The sequence below is a fragment of the Fistularia commersonii genome, chromosome 26, assembly GCF_037954325.1.
Source record: "Fistularia commersonii isolate RoL2024-O1a breed Wild chromosome 26, RoL_Fcom_v1.0, whole genome shotgun sequence".
Classification (NCBI taxonomy): domain Eukaryota; kingdom Metazoa; phylum Chordata; class Actinopteri; order Syngnathiformes; family Fistulariidae; genus Fistularia; species Fistularia commersonii.
Window position 1 is genome coordinate 7,464,080 of NC_141309.1, and position 18,564 is coordinate 7,482,643.

An 18,564-nucleotide genomic window follows, 5' to 3' on the forward strand; every position below is an offset into this window, starting at 1 on the left:
GTAAGGCTGGAAACCCCATTAACAGCTCCACTCCTGCATCTTTGAAATGACTGGAGTAAAGCAGCAAAAATCTCTCAATTCAAATGGCTCCAGCACTACTAAATCAATTACTGTTTGTAGGAGTTTTAATCTCTCTCTCGTGCATGTGAGCATCTTATCCGTCCCGAGTCTAATAGGCAAAACTCCACTGAGAAAATCTACTGTGTTACCTTGAAAGTGTTGTAAAAGGAAATATGTCAATATGTCTCCCACTCAAACATTACCTAAAACAAATAATCTTCTTGTGTGTAGCATTGTTTCTTTGGTCCAAAAATAACATTTATTATGAACAGAGAATGACCCCTTGAGTATTGTTGCAGATGAAAAATGGTGGCCAGCAATATTAATTACTGTAAATTGGAGCAGGGCAGACAGTTAAATCTGGATCGGAAATACACTCCGATAAGGCTGGGCTGAAAGTGTGTATACGGCACAAAAATTTTGAAGTATGGTAGAATATTCCGAATTGACCGAGATAAGGAGAAGTTCACATCTAACCTTGAGCAGTTAGATTGCTCAAGGGTGGTTTCAAATGACTGAATTGGCATCTATCCTTAATTTTCAAGCCTTAGGCTCAAGCAGTTATGATTCGTGGAGAACTAACCCTACTTTGCATCAGACCAGTTACGCTAAAGATGAAAATTTGGGGGACAACCACCCGATGCTGTGACATGTATCCAGAATTCACAGGCCATTTGCAGTGGAGAGCTTAGCCATTTATTCTGTTACGAATTAAAACTAAATCAGCTTGATTTAGCCATTAAGGGAGTCCCTTTAGTGCGAGTTCTATATACAGTACCTGTGTTTGGCTTATGTAAATAGCTCTGCAGGAGGAAATTTGTGGTTGAGTCTGACACGCTTATGCGCAAGGCTGTTTATTAATTTTTAAATAAATAAGGTGTATCTTTTCATACCTTTTAAATTCCCTCTATTCATTAGAACACAGGAAAAAACAGTGTATGTACATTCAGTGACCTCAGATAGCCTGTTTATATCACCATTACTGTTATTATCTATGTGAGGATTCAATTTTCAACTGAGAAAGGGAATCTTTTTCGCCAGATAATGAAAGTAAAAAATATATAGTGCCCATTAATTTGAAAGCCCATGTCATAAAAACTTGAGTTTAGGTTGACCTTGTTTATTTTCTTCAAATAAAAAAAGAATATCTTAGTAATATTTTGCAATGTAATGTCTATTATTTCTCCGTGCCACATGGAAGACTGATCATTTTCATATAGATTCTTTTCTTTTTTCACATATCTTACCTTGTCATTGTATTGTATTTTTATTTTGAAAACAAAGGAGTAATTTTTTTAGTGGCAAAAGAGCAAAAATATACTAAAGTAAAAGCAACCTGAAAAACATGCTAGTCAGTTATTGTTCACAGAAACAGCTAATTTTTCCATTGCTATGTATGACAATGAATTTGGAAAAAAATAGTTACATATTTTCATTGCAAATTTATTTTTATTTTTGTAAATTATCTTGTGAAATATCCCTTTTTTAGATGTATGAAAAATTGTTCTGTCTTGTATACTCTCTCTGACATTGACCTGTTTAAGCGCCGCCCCCTAAACTGTTGTCCAATCAAATGCCATTACACTAATTTGATGGGCGGGTTGTCAACAACTGGACGGAGAAGGAAAGTGTCATTACTGTTCGATACTCTGCCTAATAAAATGTTTATCGGGATAACAGAATGAAAACATGCTATATTGCTTCTGTCTCTGCTTTACCGCGAGGAATTTGTTAATGTCAGCAAATGGAATCTCGTTTTGGCTGTTGGATACAATTGTGAGAAGTTGGCTTGTCCTAAGCTAGCTTTTGCGTAGCTAACGGCAGTGTGTGCGGACGGACTGCGAGTCCCATCGTCTAGTATCCTGCGGTCTGTCTAACCAGCTCCAGAGCATCGGCGGCTGCTGTGTCGCTGCAAGCTGGTTGAGGGTCTCCTGTTTCGGATGTGAGGAGCTCGTCGGCATCAGCTTAAGATGGACCCTTTTGACAGCAACAGCGCAGGTAAGGGAGACGGCGGATAAGCTTTTCAACCGTGACGTTAACCGTGAGCTAACAGAAGCAGGCCAGCTAATTACTGACGTTAGCTCCCCAGGAGTGACATTCAGCCGAGGACACAAGTGGAAAGGGATATTTTTCTAACTTTTCAAAAGCCAAACACAAGTTACTTGCTCGTCTTCTGAAAGAATCACTCATTTAGAAGAAGAAATCTCAGACACTTACGCTAACCGAGCTGCTAGTGTCACTCTTTTCTGTGATGTTTATGTTCGATAATGACGGTCTTTCACGTTGAAGTTCAGAAGTATTTGAATTTGTTATCAAAAATTGTGTACTGTTTTCGGTAAACTCTATTAAACGTGAGAGTAAACAGATTCAACATGCTTTTAATGACATGAATCCCAAGTTAAACGAAGAAGAATAAATCAATGACCGACCAATTTGTTGTAACACAGCGGTATTGTTTTCCCAGTTTGCGGCCAGTCTTAAGCTAAACGTCTCCTCAGCCGTTCAGGGGCCTGCTGTTCAGGGTTTTTTTCTCAAAACAAACAAACAAACAAAAGTATAGCACAAAGATGGGTTTACTTATGAGGATGATCTTGTTTTCTTATCTTTGAAATTGCCATTCTCTAATCAGAGCAGATTCTGTTTTCTTTTGCAATATATATATATATATTATAAACCGCTGAGCCCACGTCCTTATTGCTGTCACAGCTGCAGTGGATACTTCCCCTTTCTATGTCACAATTGTTGCAGAAAGGCGGTATCAAAATGTTAAAAACCCCTTGACCAATACTATTTAACCCAACGATTGACCCTAAAAAATTATAACAAATTCTGATGGACTTACAATGCAAATATCAATACCACATTTATTGAAATAGGTATGTCGCTCTAAGTAAGGACTGATTTAAGTGAACCACAGGAGCACCGTCTTGGACTACTGTGCTTGGACACAGTATTTCCCAACAACCCGACTAAAAGGACCCATTTTACATGTGCCTTTCACGTCAGTGGCCTCAGATGACCCTGTGATCTGGCCTACTAAAATAGGCTCACGATGATGAGACATCACAGTATTGGAGGGTTAATTTTCATTAGTCCCATGTATTCATGAGGGCTGACTTGTGCTGTTAACTCCTCTGGACACGTAACACTGATTACAACTTACTCAACTTCATCAACAGCCGAATAAGGAAATGTGTCGCATATGTCTTAATGCAGATGTGAAACTTAATATTGTAAATAGGAGTTTGGCCCAATTGAATTAGGAATTTTACTATGCCCCCGATTGTCTTGAGAATGCCCAGAAAGAACACAAATCTGTCTGAAAGGAGAATTTCATGGATTCTTTAAGACAATGCATAGCTCTCGTCCCGGTGCTGAAGATGCATGTTGGTCAGTGACAGAGTACATTGTTATAACCCGTCTGTGCATGTGATGAGGCCTAATATCACTCTTCCTCTGGATTTTCTTTTTCAGATCTTTTAATTATATTACTGTAGTTAATTTGATTTAAAAAGGGAAGGAGGTTCTGAGATTTGGGTTTTAACAGATTTCAGCTGCCTACTGAGGAGTGCAAACCTGTTCTGTTTAGTATGTTTGATCAGGAAGTGCAGCAGGAGGTTAAGAAACAGGAAACTGAAGAGACTCAAGTCAGTGCTTTTTTTATTTTTAAGCAAGGCCTTCATTTCCCTGCCATCATTGTCTGCTAAATAACATCAACGTTCCATAGCACTTCATATATAATAATCCGCTCCATCAGTTAATTATCTTTAAGCTTCACTTATCTCAGGTTCACCTTTTTTACCTCTTCTGTTTTGTTTTCTTTTTTTTTTTTTTCTTTTTACAGAGCGTGCCAATCTACCAAGGAACATGATTGAAAATAGCATGTTTGAAGAAGAACCTGATGTTGTGGATTTGGCCAAAGACTCTACAGCTTTTCCAGTATGTTAATGCAATCTTATGCTCCATGTATTTAACATGATTGTGACTTTTGTTCTTTGCAATCACTATTGCCTATAACTATCTTTGAAGCACTGCATTTCCCCAGACACAGCAATATAATATTCTAGTATTGAAGGTTTCCAAAACAGCTGCCTGTGCCCGACAATATTATTGATGTACAATATTGTAGATGCATACAGTTATTACCCCCTCCTACTTATAAAAGAGGTGTTCGCAATAAATGATAATATTTTTAAATAACTCCATCTGTACTTTCAAAATGATATCACATTTAAAATATCAACACCAGTATTTTTTAAACATTCTTTCACCACTCACTGTTTGTAGTCTTAGCAATAAACTGATGCAAAAGGTTGCCTTACGATGGATAAATAAATATAGGCCACTCACTCCCCACACCCTTTTTAATTATCATCAGGCTTCCTCTGTTGTCCCCAAACAGAGTCTCTTCTTCTTTTTCACTTATGACGCATTGTAAAAATCCATCCTCACACCCATAGCTGCTGCTTTTAAAAATTTGTAAATCGATAGTGCAGTGTTGTTATTATCCAAGTTATTGCAGCATCTCAAAGAACAAGACTGCTAGGCATACAGTACATACGTTCTACCAACAGCTTACCTACAAGCAGTGTCCTGTGTATGCAGACATTTCCAGCCCTGGACCCAGACGAGGTCATGTACGAGCCCCGAAGCTCACGGCTGCTGGTGCGTGGTCTTGGGGAGAACGACATGGACGAGGATGAAGAGGACTACGAGTCATCTGCCCGTTTGCTGGGGATGTCTTTCATGAATCGCAGCTCGGCTCAGAGGTCCAGTGCTTCTCCCTACACCAGGCAGCCTCCACCCAGGTAGTGCAGTGAGCAGGTCATTCTCTTGTCTTTTTAAGATTCAGCTTGTGTTGTATTGTCTGATTATGTATTTGCCAAATAATCTCCCAATACCTAGATCATGCTGAAACCAAGTATTGATTTCCAATGCTATTTATTATTTGCAGAATTTAGGGTAATCCATTTTCATTCCTTGATGATAATGACATTAAAAGTTATATTAAATTTGTAAGAGTATAATCATTAATATTCACATGGTTATTATATGAAGGTCAGGGTTGCTTTCCATTAAAGTTGTGACTTGTTGGAATTTCCTTATTGCTATAGAATATCTGGAACATTTCTATACATTCATATTATTTTCACGAAGCACACGGATATACATGATTAATTAAACATGAAAAGGGGAAAACCTCTGAAAGCTCAGCTTTGCACTAAGAAAACCATCTTGATGAGTTCAAAGCTCAGCAAAGGAAAAGTGTGTTTTCTTTTTATTTTAAGGTTGTTTTAATTTTTCTTGCTCTCAGATCATGCTCACGACCCTCAGCCCGAACCACGATTGTGTGTGTGTTATTCCTGGTGATAGTGGCCTCAATGACTATGGTACTGTACTTCTTACCAGGCTGCACTTTCACCAAGGTAAGAGCCAAAATCCTGTCAATTTCATTTCTTTGAATGTGACCATATGCTGACTGATTAGAAATGTTTTTAGACCACTTCTCATAGATTTTAGAGAGGGAAAAAAAAAAAAAAAGATTAATTTTGGTATCACTTTGACAGTGACTTCCACTGCAGCGGCAGAAAAACGTTACAGTACAGTGATATATGCTTCCTCTGGATTACCCATGGGCATGATAGACAAATGATGTTTAAGCGGGAGGGGTGATTTATTTGAGCTGTACCCAAAATGGAAACCACTGAACACCGTGGTTGTATTTCACTAACTTGTCAGAAATGTACAGCACCATGTGCCGCAGGCAGTGCTGAAAGTGTATATATGGGCTCTGAGCACACTCTGCTGGTCAAACTTGGAGATGGAACCATTTCCAAATGCACCTAAGGATTTTTAACCATTTCTATGCTTTCTAAGCAGGTAGTTAAGTTTTCAAATTCGCAAGTATTCGCTCTTGGTGATCCGTGTTAAACTGACAATATCCAGTCTCTTTCTATACTCTGTCAGATTGTTTCTCAGACTCAAACGCTACATTCCTTTGCAGATGGGTTGCCGTAAGCCAAACAACACCATGCCTATAGAAACAATCAGCCCCGTGTCGACCAATGGCGAGCTCTTTCCCTGGGCGCAGTACCGGCTTCCTCGTAGTATACGCCCTCTCAGCTATGACCTCGCCTTAAAACCTGACTTCAATGACATGACCTTCACTGGCCACATTGTTATCAACATGTTTGTGCAGCATAGCACTAAAAACATCGTTCTGCACAGTGCTAATCTCAACATTACCAAAGCTAGCTTCAAGGTAAGGAGAAACACGAATTCAACGTTGACTATGCATGACAGAAAAGATGCACAGTAACAGAGATTTGACTTAATCTGCAGATTTATTCAATCTTATACAATCACGTTTCTAACTGTTAAGCCTTTCCCTATTCCAGCTTGGTGATGGGGAGGTCATTGGTATAACTGTACTGGAGTATAAGCCCAGAGAGCAGATAGCTGTCACGTTCCCCAAAGTGCTGAATGCAGGCCAGCACTGTGTATTGACCCTGGATTACTCCGCCAATCTGTCACACTCCTACCGTGGTTTCTACAACAGTTCCTACTCTGATAAACAAGGGAACAAAAGGTACACTCTATGAATAGTGTGGGGGGTTGGGGTGACATCTACTACAGCTGAGAGAAGCGTTGCGAAGCAAGGGGTTCAGATTGATGATGCTTAATGCCTCTCACCCCCTTGTCATTGCCAGGGTCCTAGCTGCAACTCAGTTTGAGCCGCTGTCAGCTCGAGAGGCCTTCCCCTGCTTCGACGAGCCAGCGTTCAAAGCTACTTTTTCAATCAAAATCACCAGAGAACCGGAGTACATGACTCTGTCCAACATGCCTAAGGTACTGCAAGATTAAGGATGCACTTTTCAGTTTTTTTGTATTATGGACTGAAAGAACTTGGTTTTGTTGATGTTGAGGAGACATTTGATTTAAGATAAATGTGTTATCAATCATGAATTAGATACGGTTTTAATGGCGTGACAGATTAAAGGTTCTTCAACATTGCAGACAGTGTGAATATAAAATTTTTTTATTCATTAGGTTTTCCCCATTAGTTAGTACATGGGCTTGTAATGCTCCATTTCAGTGTCAGGGGATCAATGAATAGCGTTTTTGTGAGTAAATATGAATGACCTCATTATGAATTCCATGAAATCTGTGGCAATAGTCATAATGGGATATAGGAGAAAACACATTTTGAAAGGAGCAAAACATGTTATGTTACATCAGACATGTTAAACTCCAACACGACAGATTCAATAAACTAGATTGTTTCCGCAGTGCACTGTTTTAGAGTTTATGGTTTACCTCTTCTTGGTGTGCTTGTGTCAGGCTTCCACCACATCCCTTCCCGAGGGCCTCCTGGAAGATGTATTTGAAAGGACCAGTGTCAACATGAGCACCTACCTGGTGGCCTTCATTGTTGGAAACTTCACCCCCGTCACCAATACTGTTTCGGACACTCTGGTAGATTTTGGCAGATCCGTTCTCTTTTGTTGATGTTTGCTTTTGTATGCTCTCGTGTCGGGATGAATTTAATGAACTTAGCCCGTATCTTTGTATCAGGTGTCCGTGTACTCTGTGCCAGAGAAGAAGGAGCACACCACATACGCTTTGGAAACCGTCTCCAAACTGCTGGAGTTTTACAATGATTTCTTTGAGATTACGTACCCGCTCAAAAAATTGGGTGAGCTTGCATACTCGTGCGCATTTCGCACAAGGTACAAACAAACACATGCTGTTTGTGCCTGACACAAAACCCTCCTTCCATCCTCTTTTGTTAGACCTGATAGCCATTCCGGACTTCCTGGCAGGAGCCATGGAAAACTGGGGTCTGATAACCTTCAGAGAGACCAGCCTGCTGGTGGGAAAGGAGTCCTCTTCTTTGGAGAAACAAACAGTTGCTTCCGTCATAGCGCATGAGCTTGCCCATCAGGTCGTTGCAATCGCCCGTGTGCGACAAATGGCGAGATGCCTAGAAGCCGAAAATCCTAACACTTGTGTGTTTTGCAGTGGTTCGGAAATTTAGTCACCATGAGCTGGTGGAACGACCTTTGGCTCAACGAGGGCTTTGCCACGTACATGCAGTACATGTCACTGCAGAGGGTTCTGCCCCAAATGGACATCGTAAGTTCAGAAATTAGTCCCGTACACATCACCTGCAGACATTCTTGAGCAGATAAAACTGTGCGCCTCCGCGTCTCGCCCCACCAACACATCTAGTGTTTTTGCAGGGTAATCTGTTCTTGGCAGTGCGTTTCAGAGCCCTCGACAAGGATGCCCTTAACTCCTCCCATGCTGTGTCGACAGAGGTCGACGCACCAGAGCAGGTGGAGGAGATGTTTGACTCCGTGTCATATGAAAAGGTGCAGTTCTACACATTATAGTAAACCGCTCCCACTTGGCAGCTGTAAAATAAACCTCTCTGGGTCTGACCTCATCTGATTTGTTTTGTCTTGAAGGGCGCATCAATTCTTCTCATGTTGAATGCCTCCCTGCCTGGGAACCAGCAGTTCAGAAAGGGTATCATTCATTACCTAAAACAATACAGCGAATTAAACACAGAAACGGAAGATCTCTGGAACTGCCTCACACAGGTAAGCGTTTTATTTTTTGTAGTTTTTTTATTTCAACTTGTTTTTTTTTTTTTTTTTTTTTTGGACTGTTTAGGGATTGGGATAAAAAATGGGTTTTTAGAGCCAGAATTCTTTTTACGCAAAATTAGAATTGATTATCTTTTTGGCTTGGTTCCATTGAGGGGAAAAAATGCCAAAATGCCAACATTCTGTTAATGTTATATTATTATTAACTTGAATGTTTTGACCAATTGTAATCAGTGCAATAACAGTCTCTACTCTATGCAGCCCCTGAGTTTTTAGTTAAAGTCCCAGTTTAAAACTTTTTATCAGAAATACAAAATGACAAAATGTCGGTGTTTGGTATATAAATAGTGAACAGGGCCATGTAGATTTAAAAAAAAAAAAAAAAAACAGTCCAAACTGCGATGGTCTTCCTTACCCCAGGTGGAGGTTTCAAGTCCTCGCATAAATGTGTCGGAGATGATGAACACGTGGACGTCACAGAAAGGCTTCCCCTTGGTTACTGTGAGCAGGACAGGAGATCAAGTGACTTTTACACAGGAGCCTTTCCTGCTCACATCAGACGGTGGCATGAAAACTAAAAGGTAAGCCACATTTAAAAACACACAACACTGCAAGTTCATACAAATGTGCTTAATATATGTTTTTTTTTTTTTTTAAGCCTGTGGAATATTCCCATTACGTACATCAATGACAGCTGCAGCACTGCCCCCGAGTGCCAGCAGGTGTTCACGCTGAAGACCAAATCAGGTAAAACACATAGAGAGAACCTTCAAAGCTGCGTTGTCAAAACATTAAGGGTTTTAAGAGTTTGTGTTTTGTGTCTTGTGTTTCAGCGACTATCAAGGTACCGGAAAGTGTGAAGTGGCTTAAAGTGAACTACAGAAACACAGGCTTCTACATTGTGCACTACAGCAACGACGGCTGGGCCGCTCTAACAGAGGCCTTGACCAACGATGTCCAGGCTCTGACACACGAGGACCGTGCTTCGCTCATTCACAACATCTTTGCTCTCTCCAGGCAGGTTAAAACGGTCTTTCACGGCAGCAACCTACACGCTTGATTTAGTTTTTCTCACCCAGTCAAATGACTTAGTGGTTATGAGTGTGGCCCCCATAGTTAGAACAGGGAGGATGTTGAACCTAAAGGAGGAAGTGCAGCAAGCACAGGCAGCCCTTAGTCATAGGGATATTATAGGCTAGGTGCAGCGTGGGCATGGAAGCTTGGGGTTCGGTGTAAAAAAACCAGTGTGGAGCATGGCATCAGACGCAGAAAAGAGGAAGTTGATAGTTGATGAAATACATAAGCAAGAGGAGGTAGAAAGGCAAGAAAGTGGGAAGGAGAACAGTGAAGTGGAAAGAGTTGTGGAGCATGGAAGCCAACAGAATTAGGTTTATCATAGAATCAGGCTACCATCTCCCCGGAACTTAAAGCATTGGTGGGGCGAGGATACTGCCTGCCCTTTGTGTTCTGGGGTTGGCACACTTAAACATATATTATCAGAGTGTATAGTTAGGACTGACTCGACAAAACACTGATGAAAGAAGGTGGCCACTTGAAAACCCCAATGATATACTTTAGGCTGCTGGTTGCTAATGTATGTAAGTGGTGTCTGTTTTGCAGGGTGTTAGCCTGTTGGTAGCTCGCTTGTTGTTGGTTTGTAGATAGGGCTTGTAGATGTGTTTCACTGAGGATCTTGGTACGAGGGACAGTAACACTTTTTCCTTTGTATTAAAAAAATCATCAATTTCAGATCTACATAATAACAGAAAGCCCCCCGACGGTGTGGAGAAATTTCTGCTTATTTTCCCCGTCCTGTGTTGTCAATAGACTGGGGCGGGTGCCATTTCGTCAAGTCCTCAACCTCCTGCACTACACGTCCAAAGAAACTGAGACCGCTCCTTTGACCGAGGCCTTGTTACAACTCAGAAGTATCTTCCGGCTCCTCAACAAAAGACATGAGCAAAGTCTTGTGGCTCGCATGAAGGTACGCCATGTGACAAACTATTTTTTCCTCCTGATTTAAAACGGTCTAACATTTTAAAATTGGATTAAGCACAACCTGTGCTTACGAATGCCCCCGAATCACGAACAAATCAACCAACAGACATTTTCGATTCAAATTTTGAATCGACCTGCGTTCAGGCCTCTGTGCACGAACACAAAACAGACAAACTTGTGGGCTTCCTGTATTGTGGTGTTGTAGCGTGGCGGCAGTCTAACATCATTTACATCAGTTACATTATTCATCGTTGTGTTCTGTTGTAATTTTGTTGTTATAAGTCAAATTCAACTTTATTGTCAATACTGCCATAAATTCACACATAAGGAGCATTGAAATAGCCTTACTCTACTCTAATGCTTTTTTTCAGTAAGTTAGCCCTGACTATGACTCCCACAAAGGTTGAATGTACTACTGTTAGTGGTGTTGGTCTTAGAAGAAGTAGAAAAGTTAATGTTAGTTTGGATTAATGAAGGACAGCATGCTGGAATTAGTGTTAGCGAGGGTCTCATGGGAGAAAGCTTTAGTTTAGCTTATTTAGTGAAATGCCAAGTGGGATTGCTGGCAAGAAGAGTGAGAACAGCAGAAGAAAGACAGCGATAATTTAGGTCATCTCTAATTCCTTTCTGTATTTTTGCCATAAATAAACCCATAATATTTCAAAAGAATACAGTCGGTTTTTTTGGGCAGCGGAACAGATCAATGGGATTTACATTGCTTTCGTCGGGAAAAATTGATTTGGTTTGCGAATGGAATCAAAAAACAATCTAAATGTGTAAGCTAAGATTCTACTCTACTAAAGTGTGTTTGAAATATATGATAGCCATCAGCCTGCTTAACTTTTTCTCCCTCTATTTGACAGCAATATATTCTACACCAGTTTGGTTCTCTCATGGACAACCAAACATGGGACAAAGAAGAGAGTGTGTCTAAACAGGAGCTGCGCTCAGCTCTGCTGGAGATGGCCTGCGAGCTGAACAGGGACAATTGCACGCACCAAGCCAAAGCCATGTTCCAGCAGTACATCAAAAGCAACGGGACCTTCCGGTATGTCACGAACACAAGAGACGTTTCATCGCGGAATTGTGGCTGCAGGCCAAACGTCCAATCCCCAAGTGGCAGAGATGAAAACCGCCTCTCGAGCGAGCGCGTAGCTCGGCCTGAATTAGGCCGCGCTTGTAACCTCAGACGTTGTCGTGTGTTTCGACAGCATCCCGGGCGATCTGCAGCGCGTTGTGTTTGCTGTGGCTGCTCAGTCCACTGAAGACTGGGTGACTCTGCTCAGCGCGTACGCCGGCGCTGCCTATGATTCTGAAAAACGGAAAATGCTACAAGGCCTTGCATCCACTCAGGACACACAGAGTATAGTGATGTAAGTGTGTGTGTGTGTGTGAATCCTTAATCAACCAAGTTTCTTTCTTGTGATTTCTTTAACCACTTAATAGTACAGATGCAATACCTTTTATAATTTTAATGAAAATTTTGTAATTTAAAACATCAAGTATTCTTAAATTAACTTAATGAAACCCAATTTTCCTATTACATTTTTAATTCATAAGTAATCATGATTTATTTATATAATCCTAAATCTGTCAAATAATGACCCATAATTGTTGTTTACCTTTGAGAAAATGTACAATCTAGTACGATCCATATTTAACATATGGCAGATTATATTTTATATATAAATATAAAAAGTATATATAATATATTTTATATGTGTATATATAAAAATACATAAAAAATTTTATATATATATATATATAGTGCAGACATGGAAAATTAAATAGGAATTAGTCAATTAGTGGATTTAAAACAGTATCACAAGGTAACAATTAACCTTTAATTGCATCTGAAATGTTAATATCATACAGTCATGCATGCAAAGGTGAAACTGAAATCTGTTCCTAGCAGTTTTTTTTTTTTTTTAACACCTTCATTTTTCTAATGTTAATTTAAGTCGGATGCCATTCAGTCATGCTTTTGACTACCTTGGAACGCTCCATCCCCTGTGCACTAAACTTCTCCTGGTCCTCGTAGGATCCTGAAGAAAGGACTGGAGGGGAACCTTATCCAGACGCAAGAGTTGCCCTTGGTCATCAAAACCATCTGCAATGGTTTTGCGGGGTATTTGTTTGCCTGGGACTTCATACAGGAGAACTGGGACAAGCTCATAGAGAAGTAAGTTTTCCCTGTAATTTTCATGTTATTTACCTTTTAAAGATATAACAGATCTCATAGACTTAACAAAATTATGGAAATGGTTAGCGGTATTTTGTTTACAAGAGCCTATTTACTACTGATTTCTCAGGTCACACATCTCACGTTATTGTCACTTTTATTCATTTCTTATTAATATATTGTGTAGAATATTATTGCATTTTTCCTTCTCTTTTTGTTTGTGTCCACCTCAATTTTGTTGTGCAATAATAAAAGCTATTCTAAGTTATGTTTAATGTTTTTTTTTTGTTGTGTTTTTTTTTTGCGCAGGTTCCCCGTCGGCTCCTTTGCCATCCAAAGCATCATCAAGTCAGCCACCTCCCAGTTCTCTACCCAGGCACACCTAAATCAAGTAAAGCTATAATAATATTATATATCATGATAATAATTTTTGTGAATTTCATTTGTTAAACCCGTGTCTCGGACAGGTGCAGAGTTTCTTCTCGGGTCTTGGGGAGCGAGGTTCTCAGATGAGGAGCGTGCAGGAAGCTTTGGAAACCATCCGGCTGAACTTGCGCTGGATGGAGATGAACCTCCCGTCACTTCAAATATGGCTCTAATTCAGGCAAACCGTCCAGTCCACACCCCACCCAAGTTGGTGTGGCATTTGGGGTGTGTCATCGAGACAGCAGCGAAGTTTGCACTATCGTAGGACCGCGTCGCCCGACTCCCTTCACCCAGGTCGAAGTACGAAGAGAAGACGAAGGCGCTGGGCGGGCCGGGTGTCTTCATTTTTTTTTTTTTTTTTTCCTCTTCGAGATCGCTCCCGCGAGATGTAGCTGTGTTAGCTCAGGGTGGATCCGCTCATACGTCTGGTGAGATGACGTTGAACTTAAAGACACAGCGCACTCTACGCTTTCGACCAAACCGTTGTCCATCCAGAAGTTCTGCCGTGGAGGACGATCACGTTTCTGAAGGAGCAGGCTTCACTCATTTGGCCATCCCTCAGGCACTTTGCTGTGCGTGCTTTTTAAATGCCACTTCTCAAAGAACAAGTATGGAAAACGCTAACAGTACAGCGTGTACTGTCAGTAATGCACTCTTTTATTTTTATTTTTATTTTTTTTTGTTTGAATCCCTGGGATATTGATGTCAGGGATCCCTCAGCTACGATATGTGATAAATGGTACTTGAGAGATATACTTGCTTCTAGAATTAACCTAGCCTTGCGTTGCCGTGTTCCCGCATCAGCTGCAGAAACATATTAGCCTCCCGTTATTAGCCTACACGAACAAATCTGGGGCATTTACTGTGTTGGACTTGGTGGCTTTAATACCAAACTCAAGTTGAATGTACCGGTTTTATTTTTTCGAGAGCGCGCATCGGCGCCAGTTGCTGGTTGAATTCTTTGGTTATTTTAACTGGCCAAGTTCACAGGTATAATTTCTTATCACTCCTTCACCTGACGAACCTCTGTTGTGCTTATTGACTCTGTAGAAATTCCAGTGCTTTGAAAACCCTTAAATACATTCAGCCCTGCTTTCTACTTGACAAGTTTTGGAACGTGCTATTTTTTATTTAATTTTTTTTAAAGCTTTATGTTAAAAATGTTAAGTTTTTTTTTTTATGTGTTTCGTGCGCGCGTGTGTGTGTGATTGTGTGTGTGTGTGTGTAAACATACAGTGTAAAGAAGAATTCTATACACAGAGCTGGTCAAAATTCTTGGGCAGATACTTTTTACTGTATTTCTTTATTGACCCCACTGCAGGGAGTTCATCAGCCGATGAATGTTTGTTAAAAGGGCTACTGTGCATTTTGAAGAGACACCGCTATCAAAAAAAAGAGATTTTTATTGAGTTGACTGATCTGTTGATGAAGCTGTTCCTTATCAGTCAAGTACAATTCTAGAAGGTTTTAGTTCCCCCAATGTTAACCTGTTTGCATTGCTCCTGAGAATGAAGTCGCTCTCTTTAAGATTGTCACTCTGTGTTTCTGCTAATTTTGAGGTCAGAAAGTATTACTTTAAGCCGGATCCCCGTGAGCTGTTGACTGTCAATGAACAGAGTAATGAATCACAGCACAGATTTCATTATTTACACATGCAACCGGAACCTTTAGTTTTTGGTTACTCCTACATCGTTGGGAAGCATCCAGCCTTCAGAGAAGTACTGCCAAAATCAGCTCAAAAAAAGAAAATCTAATTATCCACCGTGTTGCATTGAGTTGTGAAAAACAATCGATTTTCCTTGCATCGCAATTCTTGATTGAATCTCTTTAATGAATCATTACCCCCCAAAAAAGTTTAAAAGATCTAAATCATTGTGAATGGATTTTTTTTTTAATTTCGAGAAATGCTTTTAAAAACGGGATAAAATGTGTTTCATATGAATATAAATATAAGTTTGAAGAGCTTGAGATGATTGTGAGGTTACTTTTATATGTTACGCTCTGCGTTGCTCTTATGTTTTTGCTTGAAGACGACTCTTGACTTGCAGCAGATGATAATTGTTTTTGAACCTGAGTGTAGAACCCATCCAATTGTCCCCCCAAAAAAACAAAATAAAATAAAATAAAATGCTCAGTAAGAAGCATGTGCAAATCAGTGACGTGCTCTTGCTGAGGAGTCTATTCCAGTCGGACATTGGGGCCTTGTAGAGCTACCCCGTGATTTGCTTTTCAAGTGGACATTATCTCCACGGTAACTTTCCTCTGCTGTTTTTTTGAAATTGGTGAGGTAAAAACGTGAACTGCAATTCCATGTTATTTCATTCTCTCTTCAATTTAGATGCCTTGAATTTTGCTGTAGTTATGGGTTTCATGGACATCACCTTTTTCATAGACAATTTTATTCCTAAAATTAGTACTCAATGTGTTTTTCCTTTATTTCTGAGTAATCACAAATACCATTTTAAATTAGGGTTCCTGCTGTATATCCAATAAGTGTTTTTTTTTTTTTTTGTTTTTGCACTGGGATTAAATGCTGCCGAAAATTCTATTTTTTTTTTGCTTGTTTTGTTTTCGACAATGTTGCCCTTAGCGTGAGGAAATCCTGAATAAAAGTCATTTTCTTTTTATTAGCTTCAGTTTCGGATTATTTTTTTGCACACATTTTGCGTAATTTCAACAAATATTTAACACCAGGTGACACAAATATTGTTTTGTGTTGCCTGTAGAAAAATGTTCAATCGTTACAAATCTTCCAATGCTTAATGCTAAACAGACTAAAAGAAAAGTAGATAATTGAAGTTTAAACTTGGTTATATTAAGAGACTGCTCAAAACAAAGAAATCCATAAAAAGGCTTTTACTAAAATCTCCAAAAAAGTTTATTTCAAACAGAAAAGATAATCTGGTTTTATTTAACATCCGGATAATTAAATAAATAAAAGGTTTTTTCCTTTTACTAGTGACATTCTTCACTTGCACCACCAGAGGTCTTTCTAGCTCTTCTGAAAATGTCCCCGGTTTGATTCATTCTCTTATTAAAAGATGTAGATTTTAATGAAAATCATCATCGTTCTACCGAAGACATGTTGGTTTGTGATCCCTCCGGATCAGGCAAAATGGATCCGAAGCTTCTCTGCGTCATGAAGAGGGTTTCAGGCCACTGCGGATATTTGTGTTTTCACTGGCTGTGGTGAGAGATGCCTCCCGTGGGGTTGCATCAGAACATTTTCACGGAATGGTGATTTTTTCCCCAGAAAAAAACATCACCGTGCTTCATATACAGAATTTACCTTTTACACTGGTTATCGATTGGGGTGTTGTGGTGGTTGCAAGCCATGTATTGTAATTAAACTGAAATACAATTATGACCGTATGGTGTAAAGGGAAGGTTTTTTTCTATAGTTTCTGGTAGATTCTTCTTTACTCCAGCAGTGTTTTGGATGCAACAATAGAGATTAAAGAATAGATTAATACATTATGCGATGAAATATTTACCGTGCAGTGTGCACAGGAGCAGACCTGCAAATAAAAGAGATGCAAATGAGCGCCCCCTTAGCCTTTTTCGCTGCCGGAAGGAAGAAGCGGCTGAAAAAAAACATAATTTTACTTCATCGCCAGGGCTCATGTTCCTAAAGAGATTGACAACCTTCCATTAAGATTTAAACAAGAAATTGAACTGTAGTTTAACTCAGTGTCCCGCAGCAGCATGTTTAAATAGCAAAGGAGTTTAATATTAAGGTTGTGATGATGAATATCAATAAGTAGGTTGTGTAGAGGCTGGTCTGACTTGCAAGGACTTCTGTGTTTCTTTTGAGTCCTTCGTGACCCTGCAGGCATGATGGGATACAGAATATTAATTGGACTGAGCTGAGAGGTGCTCTCGTGTAGGTTTACCCTACTTGTCACAACCTGTTGTATACAGATGGGGGTGCTTTGGGCTACACACAATGTACAAGGTGCAAAAGGTCGGGTTGCTACAAAAGCATCCATAACTGTAAAACCCAGTATCAATAACCAATAGAAGCACAGCGGTTAGTGCTTTATCACATGTGAACATTTGTTTTTCTCTGCATGATGTACGCATGAGAGAGTGAGTGGTTGCATGTTTCTATGTGGAGTGTGAATGAGAGGATGAATGTTTATGTCTTTACATGATATGTGAATGCATGGGTAAATGTTTATGTCTCTGTATGGGTTGTGAATGAGGGTGAATGGTTATATACCTCTACAGGACCGTCTCAGAAAATTAGAATATTGTGATAAAAATTCTTTATCTTCTGTAATGCAATTACAAAAACAAAAATGTCATACATTCTGGATTCATTACAAATCAACTGAAATATTGCAAGCCCTTTATTGATGATTATGGCTTACATCTTAAGAAAACTCAAAAATCCTATCTCAAAATATTAGAATATCATGAAAAAGTAATTTTTGTTTTTTAATTGCATTACAGAAGATGAAGAACTTTATCACAATATTCAAATTTTCTGAGACAGTCCTCTACATGTAGCCCTATGATCGACTGGACCGGTCCAGGGTGAACGCTTGCTTTAGTGAGGGCCAAATGCAAAAAAATAAACAAAAGGGCCACACACGACATATTGACACATGAACACGGTGTGTATTTCTAACTCACCTATACCGTGAAGAATATTGTACTCAGTGGGAGCAGTGATGTTGTCCTTTGGATTGAAGGATGGCTGATGGGAGAAAGTTTGGTGGTTGAGGCACAAAGGACTTCACATAGATGGGTATCAGTCATTTTGGCTCTCAGTTTGCTTTTCTGATTTAACAGAGAAAATGTTTGTTCACATGTACGTCGAGCCAAACAGGCTCATCATTCTTTTTGCGTGGTGTCTTATCAGAGGAAACTTGGCATTATCCAAACTCTGATAGAAGTCAGGAAGGGAGAGAAACTGATATTGACTCATCAGAGAATCATCACATTGCATTTCAATAAGTTATAACTGCAAACCCTCCTCTACTTTTTCGAGTTTTTGTCGAGAACAGCTTGATTTGTTTTTCAATGACAGAATAATCTTGGAAAGGCTGGTTGAATTCTGTCACGAGAGATACAATCACAGACATATTTCTCCTTTTTAGCAGAAAAGTCGGCCTTTGCAAAAGCAGACTTGATTTTAGACAGCGCAGGGAAATGTGCAGCATTACAGCTTCATAGTTGTATCTCAACCAGGTGGTTGAGATACAACAGGCTGGTGCCTTCTTTACACAGAAGGCACCAGCTATTCTTTGCCTTGTAGGTTCTTGTTCAGTGTATTCGGAT

The 18,564-nt window shown here is 39.8% G+C and overlaps 1 protein-coding gene across 1 annotated transcript; it reads left to right on the top strand.

Annotated features, from left to right (window-relative positions):
* Nucleotides 1-1,569: 1,569 nt before the first annotated feature.
* On the top strand, nt 1,570-15,906 carry lnpep (leucyl/cystinyl aminopeptidase). The gene is made up of 22 exons (XM_086173711.1): nt 1,570-2,058; nt 3,905-3,999; nt 4,666-4,868; nt 5,375-5,486; nt 6,065-6,322; nt 6,459-6,649; nt 6,771-6,909; nt 7,402-7,536; nt 7,636-7,756; nt 7,854-8,005; nt 8,083-8,196; nt 8,304-8,435; nt 8,532-8,666; nt 9,093-9,253; nt 9,331-9,419; nt 9,506-9,689; nt 10,500-10,656; nt 11,534-11,718; nt 11,882-12,043; nt 12,712-12,852; nt 13,162-13,243; nt 13,320-15,906. Exons 1-22 carry the CDS (start codon nt 2,031-2,033, stop codon nt 13,449-13,451), a joined length of 3,108 nt encoding a protein of 1,035 aa, XP_086029837.1. The 5' UTR covers nt 1,570-2,030; the 3' UTR covers nt 13,452-15,906.
* Nucleotides 15,907-18,564: the final 2,658 nt, after the last annotated feature.

Bases quoted from the DNA above. Each gene is read 5' to 3' on its own strand.
- lnpep (XM_086173711.1), top strand. From the start codon at position 2,031: ATGGACCCTTTTGACAGCAACAGCGCAG. The intron at 8,006-8,082 runs GTCGTTGCAATC...TGTGTTTTGCAG, and splicing joins CGCATGAGCTTGCCCATCAG to TGGTTCGGAAATTTAGTCAC. The intron at 8,197-8,303 runs GTAAGTTCAGAA...GTGTTTTTGCAG, and splicing joins TTCTGCCCCAAATGGACATC to GGTAATCTGTTCTTGGCAGT.